At 46.7% G+C, this 22098-nt stretch overlaps 1 protein-coding gene across 1 annotated transcript in view; it reads right to left on the reverse strand.

Moving 5' to 3' along the window:
- Positions 1–22098, reverse strand: part of PITPNA (phosphatidylinositol transfer protein alpha) — a 40856-nt gene that overhangs the window by 5307 nt on the left and 13451 nt on the right. The window contains exons 4-10 of the mRNA XM_081220051.1: positions 21823–21914; positions 16746–16753; positions 15576–15650; positions 13337–13420; positions 10934–11011; positions 10663–10773; positions 9424–9546 (exon numbers count right to left, since the gene is read on the reverse strand). Of these exons, the coding sequence (XP_081076177.1) occupies positions 9424–9546; positions 10663–10773; positions 10934–11011; positions 13337–13420; positions 15576–15650; positions 16746–16753; positions 21823–21914 (571 nt within the window). The remainder of the gene's footprint in view (positions 1–9423; positions 9547–10662; positions 10774–10933; positions 11012–13336; positions 13421–15575; positions 15651–16745; positions 16754–21822; positions 21915–22098) is intronic.

A 22098-nucleotide genomic window follows, 5' to 3' on the forward strand; every position in this document is an offset into this window, starting at 1 on the left:
TGATCAAGATAATTGCCTGGGGCATTTGTAGGTTCTTGGGCTCCAGACCTGATGAATCAGAACCTACAGGAGATGGACCCTAAATGAGTCATAAAATCAATCAGTCTCACAAGCCTCGCTTTTCACTGTCCCCAGCAAAGATCCTCTCCTCCAAACAGGAAAGTCTGTTTTCTGACACCAAGCCAGTACGTGCTTATTCCTAGCTCCCCCTGGAATGCCTCTCCCTGTAGATTTTGCTCAAAACTCACTTTCCTGAATGATATCTTTAATAGTGCTCCTATAACTTCCGTTATCCATATTAATTAATATCTGTTAATATACTATTTTATAAGGGTTCAACAAATTCAAGATTTTTCAACATAGCAAATCTGTTAAGGATAAGGGCACTGTCATATTTTTTAAAAGACAAGACGTTAACCTTGTGGTGTTAGGTTGGAATGGGAAGTATCTGTGTGATCATAATGTGTCAGCTAGATAAAGTAATAACTACAGATGTTAAAGTCCCCCAGCTCCATCCTATGAGAAAGTCTGGAAGCAGCAACGCCCCAACAGTAATGAGCATGTTCAGCACCCAAACACCGTCCTCCACTAAAGGAACCAGGGCTGCCAGGTGATGCAGCTGATTCTAGGGCTGGTCACAGAAAGAGCAAGACGAGCCTGGAACACCTTGCTGTGCTTCAGGTGAACAAAGGTAACTTCACCAGAACTGGACAGAAAGGCAGAATACAATGAAAAGAACACCGAAGTCTGTGACGTTTCAGCCTAAAATACAGAAACTGGATCTAATCACGCAGAATCACTGGACAAACCCAAATTGAAAGACATTCTACAGAATGACTAGCCTGTAACTTGCACAAATGTCAAGGTCATAGAAGTCCCAGAAAACTGAGGAGCTGCACCAGACTGAGACTAGAAGGGTGCAGTGTGTGATCCCGGGTCGTATCCTTTCCTTTAAAGGAACGGGTTCTCTGGGTTCAAGAGTATACAGGAGGGGGGCTTCCCTGGTGGCGCAGTGGTTGAGAGTCCGCCTGCCGATGCAGGGGACACGGGTTCGTGCCCCGGTCCGGGAACATCCCACATGCCACGGAGCGGCTGGGCCCGTGAGCCATGGCCACTGAGCCTGCGTGTCCGGAGCCTGTGCTCCGCAGCGGGAGAGGCCACAACAATGAGAGGCCTGCGTACCGCAAAAAAAAAAAAAAAAAAAAAAAAAAGAGTATACAGGAGTTCTCCGTATTCTCGTCACTTTTAGTAAGTTTGAAACTCTTTCAAAATAAAATTTTTTAAAAGACAGAAAAGCACTCTTTAAATGTCTGCTCACTAATGACCATTCATGTAAATTTTCAGTAATCAGGGAGGCTAAGATTTAGTATCATGGGACCAAAGCTCCTTGGGCCTCAAGCAGATCCTTGTATACCCTGAGACTCCACCACCTGGCTTTAATTTACTAACGCGAAGCCAGGTCCTGTTTTCCTACTGCTTGAAATAAGATGCAACTTCCCATCAGGAAACACGATAGCTTCCTTTACTCTTAGAGACAAGGTCCCCCCCACAGAGGGTGCCACGGAAATAAAAATGCATTATTTCATTCTTATAATGAAATGCTCTAAGAATGCTTATTTCCTGTTTCCTGGGGCCTAAATGACACAAGAGATTTTATCTGATGTTTGTAGTGTTCCTTGGATCAAACCACTGCAGGCTATATATATACATACAGTCGAGGAACATGAAAATAGAAGCTCCAGTCCTGGTCTGTTTGTTTTTAGCAGTGGTTTCCTCTAGGGAATGAGGCCGAAGGTTGGAAGAAAGGGACTTTTATTTTTTAACATTTTTCTCTATCTTTTGAAAACTGCTTTTACTATAAGTATGAAATACTCCTTTACTTAAAGAAACTTGTAAAAGTATCAATGTCAATTTCCTGGGTGTGATACTGTACTACTGTTTTGCAAGATGTCACTGGGAGAAACGGATCTCCTCTCTGTATTATTTCTTATACCTGCATGTGAATCTTATAATCATCTCAAAATAAAAAGTTCAATAAAAAAATAAAGCTAGTAAAAAACAAACAAACAAAAAAAACAATCAGTTTAAGACACTGAAAAGTAATCACAAACCTAACGTTAGTTCTGAAAGTGCACAGATATGAGGCAAATGTGGAATTGTTTTTAGAACCTCTCTAGGGACTTCCCTGGCAGTTCAATGGTTAAGACTTCGCCTTCCAATGCAGGGGGTGCGGGTCCGATCCCTCGTCTGGAAGCTAAGATCCCACCACATGCCTCATGGCCAAAGAACCAAAACATAAAACAGACACAATATTGTAACAAATTCAATAAAGACTTTAAAAATGGTCCACATCAAAAAAAATCTTAAAGAAAAAAAAAAGAACCTCTCTAGAAAGCCACTCTATAAACAGATTCAGCCTTTGGGGGAAGAAATTTGGCAATAGGTAACAAGAGTCTTAAATTCTCTAATTCCACTTGTAGGAATTTATTCTAAGTAAATAATCCTAATCACCCAAAAAACTGAGTGCATAAAAAATTTTCATCACAGCATTATTTAAAAACAGTGAGAACCTACAACAACATGAAGGAAAATCCAACACAGGGTGATGACAGAGTACAGAGCAATATGTACACTGTTGTTAGAAACATGTATGTGAAGAAACTTTTTTTTAGCAGGAAATGCTTTGTTACAATGTTCAGAGAAAAAAGTGAGAGAACCACCCAGGCACATGGAATACCATCATAGCTAAGTAAAAGTGTGTACGAATTCTTAAAATGGTTATCTTTAAATAGAGTACTTATCTTTAAATAGCGTACTTATCTTTAAATAGAGTACAAGTGTTTTTTTTCTTTCTACTTTTTACTCTTTTCCAAAAAATGTTTAATGCTTATATATTACCTTAATATTGAAAAATGAAACTATTTAAAAAGAAAAGAAAGCTGCTCCTATATTTCAAGATGCTGGTCAATGTTGCAGGTGGTCTGCCCTGGGGTCAATCACTTCTGGGCAGGGCGAAAGGAATTAAGACTCCACAGACAGGGATCCCTCGGCCTCAAAAGACCTAGCTTTGGGCTTCCCTGGTGGCGCAGTGGTTGAGAGTCCGCCTGCCGATGCAGGGGACACGGGTTTGTGCCCCAGTCTGGGAAGATCCCACATGCCGCGGAGCGGCTGGGCCCGTGAGCCATGACCGCTGAGCCTGCGCGTCTGGAGCACAGGTGCTCCGCAACAGGAGAGGCCACAACAGTGAGAGGCCCGCGTACCGAAGGAAAAAAAAAAAAAAAAAAAGACCTAGCTTTGCCCTCTGCAGGCGCTATGGGAATCTCAGATTCCAATCTCCCACAGCCCAGCAGGTGAGCTAGGCACTGAGTGGTTTCTCTCCTCAGACCTTCTGCCTACCACAAACCCAAACGGGAAACTAGGATGTAGTGTCCTGCCAGGCACTTCACTGCATAGGGACACTTATACAATTGCTGCGTAACCGGTCCAGAGTTTAAGACTTAAAATCTAAAACTGATGGTGATCCATCAGTCAAAAAGCCATAGGATGGAGCAAAGGCCCTCTTCATCAAAGTTCAGGTGATGAGAAAGGGACAGGCACATTCACACACAAGTGAACAGACAGGAAGGCCGGCTACACGGAGGCTCAGAGACAGCTCCCAGGGTGGGCCAGCAGAGCAAGAGCGCCATGTAGCCTCTCAACTCCATCCCAAAGTACAAAGTCCAGAAGGAATGGGCTATGGAGGGATCAGAGAAGCCAACAGATTTAGAGAGGAAGACCCACAAGGGAAGGCTGGGGAAGAAAATGCGGCAGGATCTTAATCGTGTGTTCTTTGCTGTTTCTCAGCAAATATTCTAGACAGTCCAGTAAGTAGGGAAACAAATTTTCTTAAAGTTTTTAAAATGAGTCCTCTTCTCCCAGTCTCATTATCTAGAGTTAATGACCAAGGCCCAGGAGGTACCTATTCTCTGAACTAGAAGGTATCCTTAACTTCTCTGAAAGTAATACCTACGGCACAGGTAGCCATGAGCATTTCATGACCATACATGTCAAATGTTTACCACACATGACAGGTACATGGTAAGACCTCAATGTTAGCTTCTCTTAATAATACAGATATGTTATTGTAAGTCAACTGTACTTCAATTAAAAAAATAATATAGATATGTTTATCACCACCATGTTCATAAGACAGTGAGTTCACCATTACAGGAGGTGATCAAGCACAAGCTGGTGGGAAAGCTGCAGAGAGGACTCAGGCACTGGCCATATAATTGGACTAAATGACCTTTAAGGTGCCCTCTTCCACTTTTTTTTTTTTTTTTTTTTGCGGTAGGCGGGCCTCTCACTGTTGTGGCCTCTCCCCTTGCAGAGCACAGGCTCCGGATGCGCAGGCTCAGCAGCCATGGCTCACGGGCCTAGCCGCTCTGCGGCATGTGGGATCTTCCCAGACCGGGGCACGAACCCGTGTCCCCTGCATCGGCAGGCGGACTCTCAACCACTGCGCCACCAGGGAAGCCCTCCTCTTCCACTTTTTTTTTTTTTTTTTTTTTTTTTTTTTTTTTTTTCGGTATGCGGGCCTCTCACTGTTGTGGCCTCTCCCGTTGCGGAGCACAGGCTCCGGATGCGCAGGCTCAGCGGCCATGGCTCACGGGCCCAGCCGCTCCGCGGCATATGGGATCCTCCCGGACCGGGGCACGAACCCGTATCCCCTGCATCGGCAGGCGGACTCTCAACCACTGCGCCACCAGGGAGGCCCTCCTCTTCCACTTTTGAGATTGAGTTTCTTAAGATCAGGAGCGAGGGAAGGAGGGAGAGCCACTGTTCCCCTACAGGCACACATTTCCTGACATTTTTGTTTTTAGGGAAAAGGACTAATCTCTCTTTTTAAAAAAATAAATAATTAATTAATTCATTAACTTTTGGCTGCGTTGGATCTTCGTTGCACGCAGGCTTTCTCTAGTTGCGGTGAGCCGGGGCAACTCTTCGTTGCAGTGCGCGGGCTTCTCATTGCAGTGGCTTCTCTTGTTGTGGAGCACAGGCTCTAGGTGCACGGGCTTCGGAAGTTGTGGCACGTGGGCTCAGTAGCTGTGGCGCACAGGCTTAGTTGCTCCATGGCATGTGGGATCTTCCCGGACCAGGGCTCGAACCCGTGTCCCCTGCATTGGCAGGCAGATTCTTAACCACTGTGCCACCAGGGAAGTCCCAGGACTAACCTCTTGATCTCATTTCTCAAATCCTTGAGCCTCAATCCAAGAATGGTGCGTCCACCCCGACAGAGGGACAAGAGTTATGGCAGTGGTGACTGTGGCCTTACAGTGACCTCTCATAACTCACAAAACAACCCACCCACGCCAGACTACTATGCATTGGTTTAAAGAATAACAGTCATAATTTCTCTGATTTTTCTTTTTTTTTTGGCCGTGCCAAGCAGCTTGCAGGATCTCAGTTCCCCGACCAGGGACTGAACCCAGGCCACGGCAGTGAAAGCCTGGAATCCTAACCACTAGGCCACCAGGGAACTCCCTAACAGTCATAATTTCTATCACAAACTTGCAGTTAATCATGGCAGATTGAATACATGCATTTGTTGCTATTCCTCCCCAAAACCCTACCACAATGACAGTAAAGGATTAAAAAAGATAGAAAACTATACAGACAACAAAAACAGAGGAGACAACTACAGATAAGAGATGGAAATGGCATTCCGGAAGATGAAAAAGGATGGATGAGCAATGACTGATCTGCAGAGCAGCAGGGGCTGCCGGTGAGGAGGGGACCCACTGGTGCTGCAGGTCACCCAGAGGCCTGGGAACTGGCAGCACCAGGTGCCTCTAAGTGCAGCTAGGGGTGAAAACGGGTGACTTCACTGAAAGTGGGAATAAAGAACCATTTGGGCCTGGCATGCCCTGGTGTTCCCTCCCCCAGTTTTCACAGTCAAGTAACGCCCCCTTCCTGCAAAGCCCAGGGATTCACTCTCTGGAGGCACTGAGGTCTTGAACTCAGGACCCCAGGCTCAGCTAGGGGTGAAGTAGGCACGATGCAGAATACAATGGGATTAAGTTAGAGCCACCCCATGGCATAGTGAGCCCACCAGGACCCTTCTTCAGCTCAGCTCGCAGAATGCTGGCCCTGACCATCTCCATGAGCAAAAGACTGGGGAGTCCTCTCAAAGCAAAGTGAGCAGCCCAAGAAAAATAGACTCAGGATCCTGAAGTGGGGGACCCCAATGGAACCACCTGATTACCCTTCAATAAGCCCAGCCACTGACTCAGAGAGCTTCCAACCACTTTCTGGAGCTTCACTCTTCACTTTGAACGGACAGCCAAGGACCCCCAAGCCCCAGTCATTTGAGGGAAGCCCCTAACAGAAAACACAGAGTCCCATAGGAAAAAGGAGCTCAGAGAAAACAAAGAATGTTCAGGTGGCAGATATCTCAAACCCAAACAAGAACCAAAACCCGGAGCTTCAGAAAAGGAAAATGATGCAAGCAGAAAAAAAGAAAAAATACTTAAAAAAAGAACACAGCACAAGAAATGCTTTAAAATGTCTTAAGTTCAACAGAGGAGAGAAAAGTTAACTTCAGAAAACCTCCCCTAGGAAGGAGACGAAAAAGGAGACACAACAAGAAAATTAGAAGATCAATTCATGAGGTCCAACTTCTAACTAAAAACAATCCAGACAGAGAACAAAGAGAACAGAGGGGAGAAAATGATGAAACAGGTAACAGGAAAACATTTCCCAGAACTAAAGAGATCTTTAGCTCAAAGTGCCCACCGGGTGGGAGCAAAATGAACGAAAGTGAACCAACGTCAACGACATTATTGTGCAAACAACCCAACCAACCACCCTGCTGAGACTCAAAAACTTAATGACACAGAGAACTAAGCTAACAAAGAGAAGGAACACGGTTCGAACTTCCTAACAAAACAAGAAAATTATCCAAGGAAGGAATGAAGATCAGAGTAGATGAAAGGGTTCAGTTGGGAAAAAGAATGACAAAGGTATAATAATGGTAAACGCTGAATGACCAGTTAATCCCAAATTGTGACACTGAAGGATGGAGAGGGAGCATGTGAGTGGTGGGTGGAGTAAAAGAGCTAAACCTTCCACAGGAAGAAGCGAGCAATTAACAGCTCAAGTTGAAAAACTGTGAATTAAGAGGATAAACCTATTATTTAGAAACTCAGAGGTAACTAACAAAAGAAACAACTGTGAGAACTGCAAGGGGCTACTTCTGGGGGCAGGACCACAGGGACAGGGCAGAGGAGGACGGCATCGTCCTCATACGCCTGGGATACTACTGCCTGAGTTTTAAAACTATAAAAATACTTGTGGAGGTGATGGATATGCTTTTGGCACTGACTGTGGTGATGGTTTCACGGATGTCTATTTATCTGCAAGCTCATCAAGATGTACACATTAAATGGGTGCAGCTCTTTGTATGTCAATCAGACTTCAATAAAGTGTTTTTTTAATTAAAAATGAAAAAAGTAAAACTCTGAAAATAAAACTTTGATACAAATATTTTTAGAAAGAGGAAAAATAAAGAAGAAAGAGAAGTGAGCTAGAGGTACAGTCAGCACACAAAGGTCCCATACAGTTGCTAAAGGGGTCAGAACATGTCCCCCAGTGGCTTTGCTTTCTCTTCCACTGCCAACTATTTAAAAAATTCCAATTCCAAAGAGGGTTTTCTGCATTTTGTAATTATCTTGGAGGACAGAGATCATCTAAGCTTTTGGCACAGTTATCCACAGAATGGAGAAACAGGCAAAGACAAGGGGTGGGGATTAAAAAAAGAACTCTCCGAGGACAAGTGCTCTCAAACTTTGGATCTGAGGGAGGCAGATCCAGTAAATGCTCAGGAGAGTTTTCCCAGCACCAAGAATTCGAATTCGACCCAAAGAGTGAAAGGCTGTCAGCAAACACTTCCATGACCCCAGTGTACTTCTGGCTGGCCTGTCAGGCAGTGGGCAGCTGAAGCTACAGGCTAAACCCCGAAAGCGCCGTGTTCTTCCATTTGGTAACCTGTTTCTTTTCTTTTTCTCAAGAATCGGGTGACCACAGGACTCAGGCCTCCCTCTTACACTGTTAGAATCGCCAGAGCCCTGGACATTAAAATCTACCACTTCCTGAAGATCCTTAGCAGAAGAATCAGGAGTTGTGTCCAAAATCCTGCCACTTCCCTGCCAAATGTACCTGAATGAATAACTAAAACATCTGCCTACAACAGGAACTAACTCAGCAAACCACTGTAACCAGTGAGTCAGCCCAGGAAGTGTCATCCTGGAGGGTAAAATCAAGGAAGAGCTCGCGGGCCCATTCTCCACCGAGACCAGCACAGCGCAGTGGGGGCACCTGTGTAGTGTGGGGCACCGTGGACCCAGGCCTGCGTCTCACCTGAGGCCCTGCTGGAGAGCCAGACGAGGCTGTGCAAAGATATGCCTGCCAGACACCCAGGCTCCGTGCCAACCCTCCCAGGGCAAGGAGGGAGCAATGGATGGCAGTTCCTATGAAACAGAGCTTCCTACCTTAATTTTAGCCCCGAGAGGCAGGAGGGAGTCCCAAATGGCATTTAGAGGGAGAAGAAGAGACGGAGTGATTGAGTGCTATGGCTCTTCCCCTGACTGTATCAACTGCAGGCTGTGTGACCCTGGGTACGGCCTTGAACTCTCAGAACCTCTACCTCCTCATCTGAGAGTGGGGGTAACAGTGGCGCGTCCTCACAGGGGTTGTGAGAATCACAGGAGATGGGACAAGACGTGGAAAGGCCCTCAGAATAGTGTCTCACACACAGCGGCTGCCTGAATGTTATTTACTGACCATCTCAGAGTGAGCCTTGCAGGGAAGCAGCCCCAAATTCCCCAAATGAGGCAAGAGGAGTGTTAGGTCTTCAGGCTTCCACGGAACAACAGATAGCTCTCCTTCTGGGATCCATGCCACAGCCAAGAAAAAAAAAAGGCAAAGGCTCCAAACTCTAAAAATAGCTCCTAACACCCTTATAGAGGGGTTAGTCCTGTGTGCCGCTGCTGTCCTCTGCGGGTGACGTGCGTGGCATTCGTGGACCAGCCCAGCCTGCCTCCTTCCGGGGCCACCTCCATCTCTGCAGCCCAGCACCATCCCCCCGCAACCAGCTCTGAAGAACCATTGCAGCAACTGTATTACTCACTTGGCATTCAGCACAGCCCGCCATATTTGTCTCTCTGGATATGCCAAGACCTCGACTAGACTGCAAGTTCAAGAGCACAGGCTGCTTTCTTCCTTGTAGTTCCCATATCGCCTGGCATTAGACCTTACCCACAGTAGACGCTGACATGTTCCTAGAACCACAGGACGGTGCCCTCAGTGAACCACCCTGGCACGACTCCGTAATGTTCACGGTTATCTAGGTGACAGTCCCAGAGTCTCGTCTGGCCTCCCACGTACCTCATCCAGCTGTCTCTTCGTCTCTTCTTCCATCCTTCGAATGTCGTCCATAGTCAGGTCAACCCACTTATCAAGCCAACAGAACAGCTGTCTGTGGAAGTTTGTAAACAGACGCCTCTCTTGCTATAAAAAGGAGGGACCCAAGTTAGAACTGGAAGGTGCAGGCCACTGCTGCAGCCCTGTGCCCCAAGACCTCTGTGCCAGTACCCACACTTTACGGGGGTGGGGGGAGTGATACCTGGCTGGCTGATCTGGATCAGCCCTCCAGTCCCTCAGGTCAGTGACCTTTGCCTCCATGTGTCTGAAGGGTATGGCCTCAAGTAGGGGAAGCCCCCAGGAGAGGGTTGGTGCCTACCTCACCGCGAGGCTCTGTGCCCAAAATGCTACCAAGACAGGCAGTCCACAAGTCAAGGTCCCAAAACAACTGTGCCAAGTTTCCTCCTTGTCTCTTGAGCCTAAAGCCAGGTTAAAACTGGCCAACAGCTATGAATGTTGCCCAATTTCACCAGACTCACACATCAGAGATAAGGCTATAGAAACTCCTTAGGTGTCATTTGGGCGAGTTGCTCAGTTTTCCTGGGTCTCCCATTTTTACATGTTATTATACTTTTGTTTGAGATTCTCTTGTTAAAAAAAGAAAAAAGGAAAAAACTCCTTAGGTCTGTCTAGTTCAGTAATTCAGGGCACTGGAGAATTTGGTTCATAGTGCTTCTTGCCTTTTGGCATCAAGAAAAGATGCTGAGGGGCTTCCCTGGTAGTGCAGTGGTTAAGACGCCGCACTCCCTATGTAGGGGGCTCGGGTTCGATCCCTGGTCAGGGAACTAGATCCCACATGCATGCCGCAACTAAGACTTCACATGCCACAACTAAGGAGCCCATGAGTCACAACTAAGGAGCCCGCAAGCCACAACTAAGGAGCCCACCTGCTGCAACTAAGACCCAGCGCAACTAAATAAATAGAAAAGATGCTGAATTTAATTTGTCATTTAATCACAACAAAGCCCCTTCCTGTTTCCTTCTTTTGCCTCAGTTTCCTTACCTTTCACATGTGGTACCCTTGGATGGACAGCATTAAACTGTAAGTTCAGTGCAAGGGGGAGTGGGGGGTCTGGGAAATGAAACCAAAATATCAAGCCACGTGGGTTGATATATGCCACGTGGGTTGTATGATCTTCTCTTGTCGGGCAAAACACCTCCCACCAACACACACTGGGAAGGCCTCCCACCCTGGTCACTTACCTTATGTATAAAGTTTTCCACTTTGTTCTGCAGGCCCCACCACTTGAACTTGACAGTAACCAGTTTGTATGCACACATGTATGGGCAGTCTTTCTGATTTACAAGTTCTTGCTGTATTAGAAACACACCCACAGGCAAGCAGTTAACTAAGAGGGCAGACCTCTGGATCCCCCTTAGCCCAGGCAGGCCATTCCCCTCCTCCATGGGGGAGATCCACACACACTGGCCCCAGTCCACCCCCACCCCCCGGTGGTGAGGGTGTGAACTGCACCTTCCAATTGGGACCCAAGGGTCCTCGGCCTGTTTTGATAGACTTAAATTTTGCTGGGTCTTCCTCTGCCTTGTAATCCTGAGAGGAGTTGGAGTTGGAGGGGGGAGGGAGAAAGAGGGGGAAGGGGAGGGAGGAGGAGGGAGAGGGAGAGAGAGAGAGAGAGAGAGAGAGAGAGAGGGAGAAACAGATCAGATTTTCCACCAGAGTACAGTTCATACCATTCTTGACATTGCTGGCTCACAGAAAATCTGGGAAGGTGTTATAAACAAGATATAGAACTGTTTACATTTGCCTCAGAGGAGAGCTCTCTGTGATTTTGTCTGCCAGGGCCTGTTTTCACTTTTACCAGACTGTGTGAGCAGGCACGTATTTCCACTGTTTAAGATGGGGCTTTGCAACCTGGAGTGAACATTCATATGACCAAGGAAGGTGTTTTCAAACTACAGTTGACCCTTGAGCAAGGCAGGGGTTAGGGGTGCTGACCCTCCACGCAGTCCAAAATCCACCTGACAGTTTGCCCTCCGTACCCGCAGTTCCTCTGCTTCCTCGGATTCAACCAAGCACAGATCGTGTGGAACTGTATTTAATACTGAAAAAAAAAACTGCTTTTAAGTAGACACCCGCAGTTCAAACCCATGTTGTTCAAGGGTCAACTGTACAGATTTCTGGGTCATTCCACCTAAAACCCAGTGAATAAGAACATCTGCAGGGGAGGGTTGCATGCTTTTTTTTTTTTTTTAACTCCCCAGGTGATTCTAAAACGGCAGCCTGAGCTGAGAACAACTGGCCGCAGTCATTCCTGAAATCTTCTAGACCCATCTCCCTCTGGCTTGTTTTGTTTTTGTTTTTAAACTGACTTGTTTTAATAAAATCATTATTGGAAATGTTCAATGTACAGACTTAATCCTCTTGTGTACTATCGTCAGTCTCCCCTCACTGATTTAAAATGCAGTCAGTGCTGTGTGTTAATTAACAGTAACAAAAGTTTACTCTTGGGCTGTTCCTCTGCATTGACTAATGTGGGCAACGAAAAGCAAACTCCTTATGGCATCTACTTAACAAAAATAATGAAGCTATCAAATCACACACACACACACACACACACACACAATCATAAAGCGTTTCCCAAAGCTAAGGAGATTATTTATTAAATCTTCCCTGCCTCTGCTTCTCTCCACTCACATGAAAGAGTCAACAAAATACTCAAAGCACCATACTTTTGGCTAGTATTTCTGTTTGAGAAATGAAATATCTGGTGATGTTCAGTTTGAGGAAATTCATCAAGCTGCACACTTATGATCTATTCACTTTGCTATATATGTTATACTTCAATAAAAATTTTTTTTTGAAAAATCCACTAATCTTTTGAGGGTAAGGGTGGGGATATTAGGCAAAGAAGCAAAGATGGCTTTCATATCTATTTGGGAATGCACAAAACAAAATATCTTAGTCACAAAGAGTGACTCCAGGAAAGAGGTATCACACCCCTGGGGTACAGAGAGCAAACACTTATTCCCTACCAACGGGCAGAGTCAAGCTCCTGTGCCCTGATTCCAACAGGCCTCTGTCAAATAGGGAGAGTACTGAATGGGGGAAACCTAGTCCTTTACTTCCCTAAACCAATACCTCCTGGGCAGTGAGCAGGACAGACCTGGTCCCCCATCTCTCCAACTTTATGGTCTAGCAGTGGACTGTCCTTTCCAGGTGGCTGCTGCCATGTCTGTTACTCTGAGAAGTGACCACCAACGTCTTGAGGGCAGGGTACTTGTCTTTTCATGTAACTGGCAACCCCCCAACCTAGAACCCACAGAACAGAGTATTCTAAACACAAAATAGGCAGGCAATATCTATTTTTAATCACAAGGTTAGAAAGAGAACTAGTTTCAGGCTAAGTGTCACTTCAGCAGGGCAAATCACCCCCAGGGCTACCGACAGTACCTGCGTCATCCAGTGACAATTTCCAGAGGGCAAACAGGACACATACATCTGGGCCACCATTTTCCTGGTGGTATCCCCGAGTCAGGGCGAGGCAATTCTTAACACTCATTTAAAAAATAAAATACCCAAGAGAGAACTTCCCTTTGAGCCAAGTTGGGTATGGTTCCTTGGTTTCTCTGACACTTAGAAGTCATTTCTGGGGCTTCCCTGGTGGCGCAGTGGTTGAGGGTCCGCCTGCTGATGCAGGGGACACGGGTTCATGCCCCGGTCCAGGAGGATCCCAAATGCCGCGGAGCGGCTGGGCCCGTGAGCCACGGCCGCTGAGCCTGTGCGTCCGGAGCCCGTGCTCCGCAACGGAAGAGGCCACAACAGTGAGAGGCCCGCGTACCGCAAAAAAAAAAAAAAAAAAAAAAAAAAGTCATTTCTGCATCTCAAAGGCCACCCATATCACTGAACAGTTCCTACCTTGCTAAGTACTTGGCTTCGATCTGCAATGTCTATATATATGGCTTCCACATGTTTCCAAGCCTCAGGCTCCAGTTTATGCACCTGCAGGAACAAGGAGGACCACTGTGTAGTTTTTATCATCTACGAAGCACCCTTTACCCAAAATGGACACCTAGCAGCAGCTGTTCCCATAGCCATAGATGTGATATTCCTACTGGCACATGCAAAACTATCCAAAGGAGTGAGAGGATGGATTTTAAGTGAACATACATTTGAGAACTAATGCTTTGATTTTTCAGGCTAAGTACAACTGCAGCAGCCCAAGACACTCTCAGGACTCCCCTAGCACCTACTTTGTTTCCATATGTTCCCCCTTTGTAAAGACTATACACTTGTCTCATGGGGATGTTGCCTGGTTAGCAATATACTGCTTATTTTGATGCTCTTAAAAATTAACTAACTCGGGGCTTCCCTGGTGGCACAGTGTTGAGAGTCTGCCTGCTGATGCAGGGGACATGGGCTCGTGCCCCGGTCCGGGAAGATCCCACATGCCGCGGAGCGGCTGGGCCCGTGAGCCATGGCCACTGAGCCTGCGCGTTCGGAGCCTGTGCTCCGCAACGGGTGAGGCCACAGCAGTGAGAGGCCCGTGTACCGCAAAAAAAAAAAAAAAAAAAAAAAAAAATTAACTAACTCAAAATAGGTGGTACCAGATACAAAATCATGCTACGAAATTCTGATAAATTCAAAATGTACAAAAGGGACTTCCCTGGTGGCACAGTGGTTGAGAATCCGCCTGCCAACGCAGGGGACACAGGTTTGAGCCCTGGTCTGGGAAGATCCCACATGCTGCGGAGCAACTAAGCCTGTGTGCCACAACTACTGAGCCTGCGCCCTAGAGCCTGCAAGCCACAACTACTGAAGCCCGCACGCCTAGAGCCCGTGCGCTGCAACAGAAGCCACTGCAGTGAGAAGCCCGTGCACCACAACAAAGAGTAGCCCCTGCTCTCCGCAACTAGAGAAAAGCCCACGCGCAGCAATGAAGACCTAACGCAGCCAAAACTAAATAAATTTACAAAATGCACAAAAGGATATGATAAAGAGTAACTCTTTCTCTTGTCTTCAAGTCCACTCCCAAGTACCACCAGTGCTAAACAATGAAGTGTAGAGATTTTTCTTTTAATACAGATGGTAGTATGTATACACACTGTTTCACATTGTGCTTTTTCCACTGAACAGTGTACGTTGAAGACTGTTCCCTACTGGTTCTTTTCAATGGCTGCATAATATACCACTATGTGGCTGCACAACAATTTATTTAACAGGGTCCTACTGATGGGCTCTTACGTTGTTTTTAACCTTTGGGTACACAAAGAATGCTGAGATGAATCTCCTTGTATATAAGTTATTTCATACATGTGAAAACATAACTGTAGTATAAATTCCTAGGTGTGGAATTGATGGGGTAAAGGATAGGTGTATTTTATTTTATTTATTTATTATAAATTTATTTTATTTGTTTATTTTTGGCTGCGATGGGTCTTCGTTGCTCCAAGCGGGCTTTCTGTAGCTGCAGTGGGCAGCTACTCTTTGTTGCAGTGCGCGGGCTTCTCATTGTGGTGGCTTCTCATTGCAGAGCACGGGGTCCAGTAGTTTCGGCACGCAGGCTCAGTAGCTATGGCTTGTGGGCTCTAGAGCGCAGGCTCAGTAGTTGTGGCACATGGGCTCAGTAGTTGTGGCTCACGGGCTCTGGAGCGCAGGCTCACTAGTTGTGGCACACGGGCTTAGCTGCTCCGTGGCATGTGGGATCTTCCTGAACCAGGGCTCGAACCTGTGTCCCCTGCATTGGCAGGCGGATTCTTAATCACTGCACCACCAGGGAAGCCCGGCTTACAGGATCTTAGTTCCCCAACCAGGGATTGAACCCCGGCCCTGGCAGTGAAAGCACCAAGTCCTAACCACTGGACTGCCAGGGAATTCCCTAATTTTGATGTTTTAAAAATGCACCTCCTCTGTGCCAGGAGGTACATTTTCAGACCAATCCCAGCACTAGGAGAGGGCCTATAAAGGGTCTTGTAGATCATATTTTCAGATTAGAGACAGAGCAATCCCATCCTGGTAGGACAGATCTGGGCACAGGCTACTGCCTGCCTGGCCAGGACAAAGGGGACCACGGATCAGACCCCTTGGCATGGAGGGAGCCTCAACACCCTGTCCTGGGGCCTGGAAGTCCTTGGGGCTCCTGGGAAGTGCTACTTACATTCTCCTGGGTGCCAAGATCTGGTTTGTGCCAGGTTTCAATTTTAATCAGAAAGTCTTCTTTCATGTACTCATTCTGGAAGAGGAAAAAAAATACCTTACAGTCACCAGGCTCAAAGTTGGAGAGTAACCATCCCCCCTACTTGCTCATGGGCAGTCGAAAGACCCCAGCCTCCACCTTATAGTAACAGCTGACTGTACCAGGAGCCCACAGTACGCCAGGTGAGTGTTCTCCGTTCAATCCTCACCCCAGCCTGTGACGGCTGTAGTAATACCACCCTCATCTTACAGTCAAGGAAAGTTACGTTCAAAGGCGTGAGGGGACTTGTCCAATGGCACGGAGATAACGACACAGCTGGTCCTCAAACTCAGTTGTGTCTGGCTTCAAAATCCATGTATTTAATCCGTGTATCTCTCCTATTTGCCTCATGCACAGGGCGTAAGGGCTGACTGGCAGCGTGGGAAGAGCACGGGGAGACTTCCCAGCCAACCAAACGTGTTCCCTGCCCGCGCCCGTTCTCCCCAGCCAGCCTTTTGCTAATTTAACCCTTCATGCTAATTATCAGCTTCCTCCCTTAGTGCCTTTAAAAAGTTGGAACTGCTCAAAGGAGGATCACGTTAACCCCTAACTCCTCAGTGGGAATTAGGTTCCCAGAAACTTCTTACATTTACCAGCAGGGACAAGGCACCTGGATGAGGACGCTGAAGGGTGGAGAGGAGGGGCACTGACAGAGGGGCTGGGCCTGGAAAAGAAACCTTGCTGATTTCTCAATTTTGCCAAGGGTCAGTGCTCACTGGGGTCAACAAACGCCCCAATGGGAAAGTCACAATCGGGTCAGCTGAACTGAAGCTTCTTGTACAACCCTGGGAAGGCCAAGCCTGGGGCAAGCAGGGGAGAGCCTTGCGTCATTCTGTACACGTGAGACCCAGGGCTAGTGTGCCACAGTCCTGACTGCTGCACCTACAAAGCCACCTGCCAATGTAGCTTCAAGCAAGAGGCCATTTTGCCAATTAACAAGTTCCTCATTAGGACTGAAAGGATTAAGCCTCAAAAGATCCAAAAGTCACCCAAGAGAAAGAGGAATACCCAGGAGTCTCCGGGGCAGTTCCATTTTTATTTTTCCTTTTCTTATAAATCATCTACAGCTCCAACCCCCCTGAAAATACTTACTGTAATAACTGCTCCAAGGCAAGGACATGGAAAAAAGAAAGAAAAAGATTAATGAGGATAAATAAAATATCCACCCCTCACCCCCAGGGAGCACGGAAGCAAAGAATTCTCCACTCCCTGGGGCACTCCACAGTCACTCTCCAAGCCCCAGCGAGTACATCTGGTACCTCAAATGCAGCAACTATCAAGTTTCACTCATACAAAAGTCCTCAAAGATCAAATATGGAATTTAATTAAAGCAATGCCACTACAGGCTCCTCAGGACTCTTCCCAGTTGGGCAAAGACAGGGAGCAGTTCTGATGAGCTGAAGCGTGGAGAGCCGCTGCTCTGCCGTCGGAGTGTCACCTGGTGTCCCCCCACCCCCGCTTCCCGGGGCACAGAGCAGGGCACTGTAGGCCAGGCCCTGTCTATCTGCCCTCTGCATCCTTCCTCTCACTGTAACCAAACCTCTCACCCTCCACACTCCTGATCATTGTAATGAGACCCCCTCGGAAAGCACCGTTCAATTATTTATCAGAGAAAATGACTGCAGCTCTAATGTCACTGGGGAACAGACTAGCCCTCCTCCTGACCACAGCCCAGATCATTCTGTACCCTCTGACTTTTGCAGTTATCGCAATTTCAGATGCATGCCACACTGCCCCATCTGACAGTACATGGGGCTAACAGTCAAATTCTATAACTCCAAAACTGAAACTAAGGTTATCTCTGAGATTGAGATGAGGAGAATTTGAAATATAGGGGATAAGATCCACCTTGTACAGAAATGACCCAAGAGACTATCAGTAATTTCTCTGAATCCAACAAAAGATACTTGCAAGAAAGCATCAGATCAAGATTATAAATAAAAGGGCTATTGAAATTAACTGCCCTTATGAGTTTAACAAAAAAGGAAATGAAGGGTATAATATTCATTGAGGGCGAGTCCAAAGAGACCAGTTTGGCAGAAATTCTCCAGCACTGTCCTGGGAGCAAGAGCCCTGGGCTGTGTACGTGGCACATCTAGCAGCCCCATCCTGAGTGTCAGGTTGGCCTGGTTTGATGACACCAGCCCTCAAGGTTCTCCCACTAACCACCTGATTCTGAGTCTATGCTCTCCGAGCAAACTTCTCCTAGTTTGGCCTCTGTTGGGACAGAAAGTGCTAATCAACAGACACAAGGCGGGGCTTCCCTGGTGGCGCAGTAGTTAAGAACCCACTTGCCAATGCAGGGGACATGGGTTTGAGCCCTGGTCCAGGAAGATCCCACATGCTGCAGAGCAACTAAGCCTGTGTGCCACAACTACTGAGCCTGCGCTCTAGAGCCCATGAGCCACAATTACTGAGCTCGCGTGCCACAACTACTGAAGTCCATGCACCTAGAGCCCGTGCTCCACAAGAGAGCCACTGCAATGAAAAGCCCGTGCACCATGAGGAGTGGCCCCCGCTCAATGCAACTAGAGAAAGCCCACGCGCAGCAACGAAGACCCAATGTAGCCAAAAATAAAGAAATAAATTTGTTAAAACAAAACAAAACAGAACAAAACACAGACACGAGGGTCTGATCACTTAAGCAAGTGGACGTTTTCACTACATGTTGGCTTTCTGATTATAATTTGGTTTCCTATGCAGAAGAGTCCACAAGGAAAGAATGCCCTACTCAGCAAACAGGAATATCTGGTTTTCATTAGTAATTTTGTATTTCAATATAACTTAATATATTGGCATTTGGGGGTTTTGTATATCAGGTCTTTCTGAGATCCTAAAAAACAGATCCATTCAGTTCTGACAAACTAGGTTTGTGAACCTAGGAGGGTGACCACCCTCCTGGCCTTTAATGCCAATGTGGGTGACCAAACAATCTTTCCCAATCTTCTCTAGCCTCAAGGCCTCCAAACACCTCTGCATTTGGAGCCTTCCCTTTTCTTCAAACTGCAACCCTGTGTACACTGGAAAAGTCTCAGGAAACCCTCTGCAGTTGGAAAACAGGGCTCTCCAATGAGACCAGTAAGGTACTTTTTAAAAACTATGGCTTTGGGACTTCCCTGGTGGTCCAGTGGTTAAGACTCCGTGCTTCCAATGCAGGGGGTGAGGGTTCGATCCCTGGCTGGGAAACTAAGATTCCACATGCCGTGTGGCACTGCTATAAACAAACAAACAAACTATGGCTTTATTGAGACTGTATTCAGCCCAGGGTTAAGGTTACAGGAAGAAGAAGGAGGAGAAACATTTATTTTCCTCTTCCTACTTTCTTTCTTTTTTTTTTTATGGAACGCTTCATGAATTTGCGTGTCATCCACGCACAGGGGCCATGCTAATCTTCTCTGTATCGTTCCGGTTTTAGTACATGTGCTGCTAAAGCAAGCGTCTCTTCCTACTTTCACTCACAGACCCAGTCCCATCTTAGCCCCTCCTCATGTCCCAAGTCATGAGCATCAGGGGAAAAGAAACAGAGAGAAATAAGGTAAGAGGATAGAAAGAGCTGATAATAAGTAGAGTATTCCACAGCCAACTTCACTCCAGTGAGAACAAGGTTAGAGCCTTCCAAAAGGCATGTGGAGTTTCACTCCACACTCCTTTATCCATCTCACCTCAAACTCTGATCTACTTAGGGCAACCTAACAGTTTGAACTAATAATCTTTCTCCCACCAGCCCCCAGAGGGAACTGGACATAGCCTTCCTTGTTTATATCTCTTTTTAAAAGAGGAATGGCTAACTGAACAGATCTAAGATTCAAGACATTCATTCTGGGCTTCCCTGGTGGCGCAGTGGTTAAGAATCCCCCTGCCAATGCAGGGGACATGGGTTCGATCCCTCGTCCGGGAAGATTCCCACATGCTGCAGAGCAACTAAGCCCGTGTGCCACAACTACTGAAGCCTATGCACCTAGAGCTCGTGCTCCACAACAAGAGAGCCACAGCAATGAAAAGCCCATGCACCATGAGGAGTGGCCCCTGCTCACCGCAGCTAAAGAAAGCCCGCACACAGCAACGAAGACCCAACGCAGCCAAAAATAAAACAAATAAATTTATATTAAAAAAAGAAGACATTCATTCTGTATGGCACTGGGTTGTGACTGTAAAGTCAGCACCCATTGAAGAAGCCAACCTCCTCTCCCCTACTCCCTGCCTCTCCTCTTCAGGGAGTATTTAGAAATTACATTTTTCTTCTTTTGGCCAAGGATCAGAAGATGCGAATGAACATGTGGCGTCTAGAAAAATGCCCATGTCAGCTGCAGCACACTCCCCCCAGAATTACAGAGGACAGTGGCATCTCTCAGTTGGCACAAGCTGTGTACCCAGAGCCCCGCCCCGGGCATGCAGCCGTCCACCCTGTACGTTTGCCTCCATTATGCCAAGTTGGCTAAGGTTCTTACGACACATGCTCAATGCAACTCTCTTACACATCAAGAAATCACCTTTGGCCCTAGACCAGACACACCCAGCCACTGTTCACACTGTCTTTTAAGAAAGTGTGTATGTGCCTCTTTTCCAAGAATTGAACAGCTTCCTGCCTGATGCTTAGGGAATAGTGATGTTTGCATGTTCAGCTACAGCAATAAAACTCTAAGCATTACACATCCCAGGTCCCACCAATGACCGTGCATCTCCTGATACAAGGTTCTTGAACCTGTGTAGGACTGAAGAGAGCAATGACCCTGTGATCTGGACTTCAGTCATTCCCAAAGTCAACGGGATAAGGACCACATGTATCTTCCTCATCAGGTACAATCTAGGGAGTGCCAGGTCCCAACAAATAAGAGAAGTGTAAGCACAGGCTGGCAGGAGGACCCCACAGGCCGACTGTCTGTGCCAACAAATGTAGACTGGCTGGGGGAAAAGCCACTTAACTCACGGTCGACTTCCAGGGGACCTCTAGAGACCCCCCGCTAGAATCCCAGAATGTCTAAAATAGAAAGTTCTCTGTGAAGGTTCAAATCTTTCCTTTCTAGGAACTCTAGATAGGAGACTAGGGAAGATTAAGAGAATAATTCCACTCCTATTCCCACCTTCAACTATAGAACATGCTGGTCTAGGAAGTTCCCTGGTGGTCTGCTAATTAGGACTCCGTGCTTTCACTGCCAAGGTCTGGGTTCAATCCCTGGTCAGGGAACTGAGAACCCACAAGCAACATGGTGAAGCCAAAAAAAAAAACCAAAAACCAAACCATGCTGGTCTAGTGGAAGCCACTGATTCAGGGCTCAGACTAAAGGTGTTATATAACATACTTGGGGGCTAGCTGTTTCTAAATCCTTTGTCATCAAACATTGGGCTTATTTCAACTTTTCCCCAACAACATCAGGGTTTTCTTTGCTATGTTTTCTTGGTATCTAGGTCTGGCCCTTCTCCAGCGCAGGAAGGTCACCCTGCAAGGCCCCTTCCTATGACTGCCTCTCTCAAGAGTCCCTGGGCCTCACTGCTGCTTTTCAAGCCAAACATGAATACATCCTATTAAAACTGGAAATTTCAGTATCTAACAATAAGGGAGTAGCTTAAAAAGATCCCAGTACATTCATACAATGGAATACTATGCAACTATTAATAAATTTTAAACAATAGACTATATGTAGTAACAGAGAAAAGGTTTCCCATTTACTGAGTAAAAATTAACAATTTAATAATTAGTATGACTGACCCAAAATTTGGCTGAAAAACATGTCTGGAGACTTTATATACATGTGTATATGAAAGCATTTTAAAAAAGGATTAGAAAGACACTAAAATGTTAACAGTGACTAGAAATGGAAGGATCATGGGTGATTATTTTCTTGTTTATATGTATTCTCCAAGACAGAGGACATTACTTTTGTAATCAGTAAAAACCAAAATTATCATACCATCCCCAAATAGGAGGGATTGGTTCTATGCCGTCTTGGGCCATGGCTACTTGGTGGTTCCCACCCAGCTGGCTGCCAAATTGCACTAGACAACACTGGCACTCACCACCGGCCTGAAGGGAGGCCCCAAGCTCATCCTTCCACTGGCTTAATCTGGAAAATGAAGGTGGGACACAAAGCCCCAATTCACTGCCACCCCTGGGCCTACTTGACCACACCCTCCATCCACCGTGGGGCCCAAATTCCACCTCTGCACTCACCTGTTCTGCAATAAGGGTAGGCATTCCACGCTTTTTCATGTATATTCAGGGCTCCTTCTGGGGCCAGCATTCGAACAAACGTGGGCACTTTGCTGTAGTGAGAAAAGGGTTATGAAGAGAAACAGAGGAGAGAGTTAGAAGACAATGGGCTAGGGACTTCCCTGGTGGCACAGAGGTTAAGAATCTGCCTGCCAAGGCAGGGGACATGGGTTTGAGCCCTGGTCCGGGAAGATCCCACATGCCGCGGAGCAACTAAGCCCGTGCGCCACAACTACT

The sequence above is a fragment of the Mesoplodon bidens genome, assembly GCF_964165515.1.
Source record: "Mesoplodon bidens genome assembly, chromosome: 19".
In the NCBI taxonomy this organism is placed as follows: Eukaryota; Metazoa; Chordata; class Mammalia; order Artiodactyla; family Ziphiidae; genus Mesoplodon; species Mesoplodon bidens.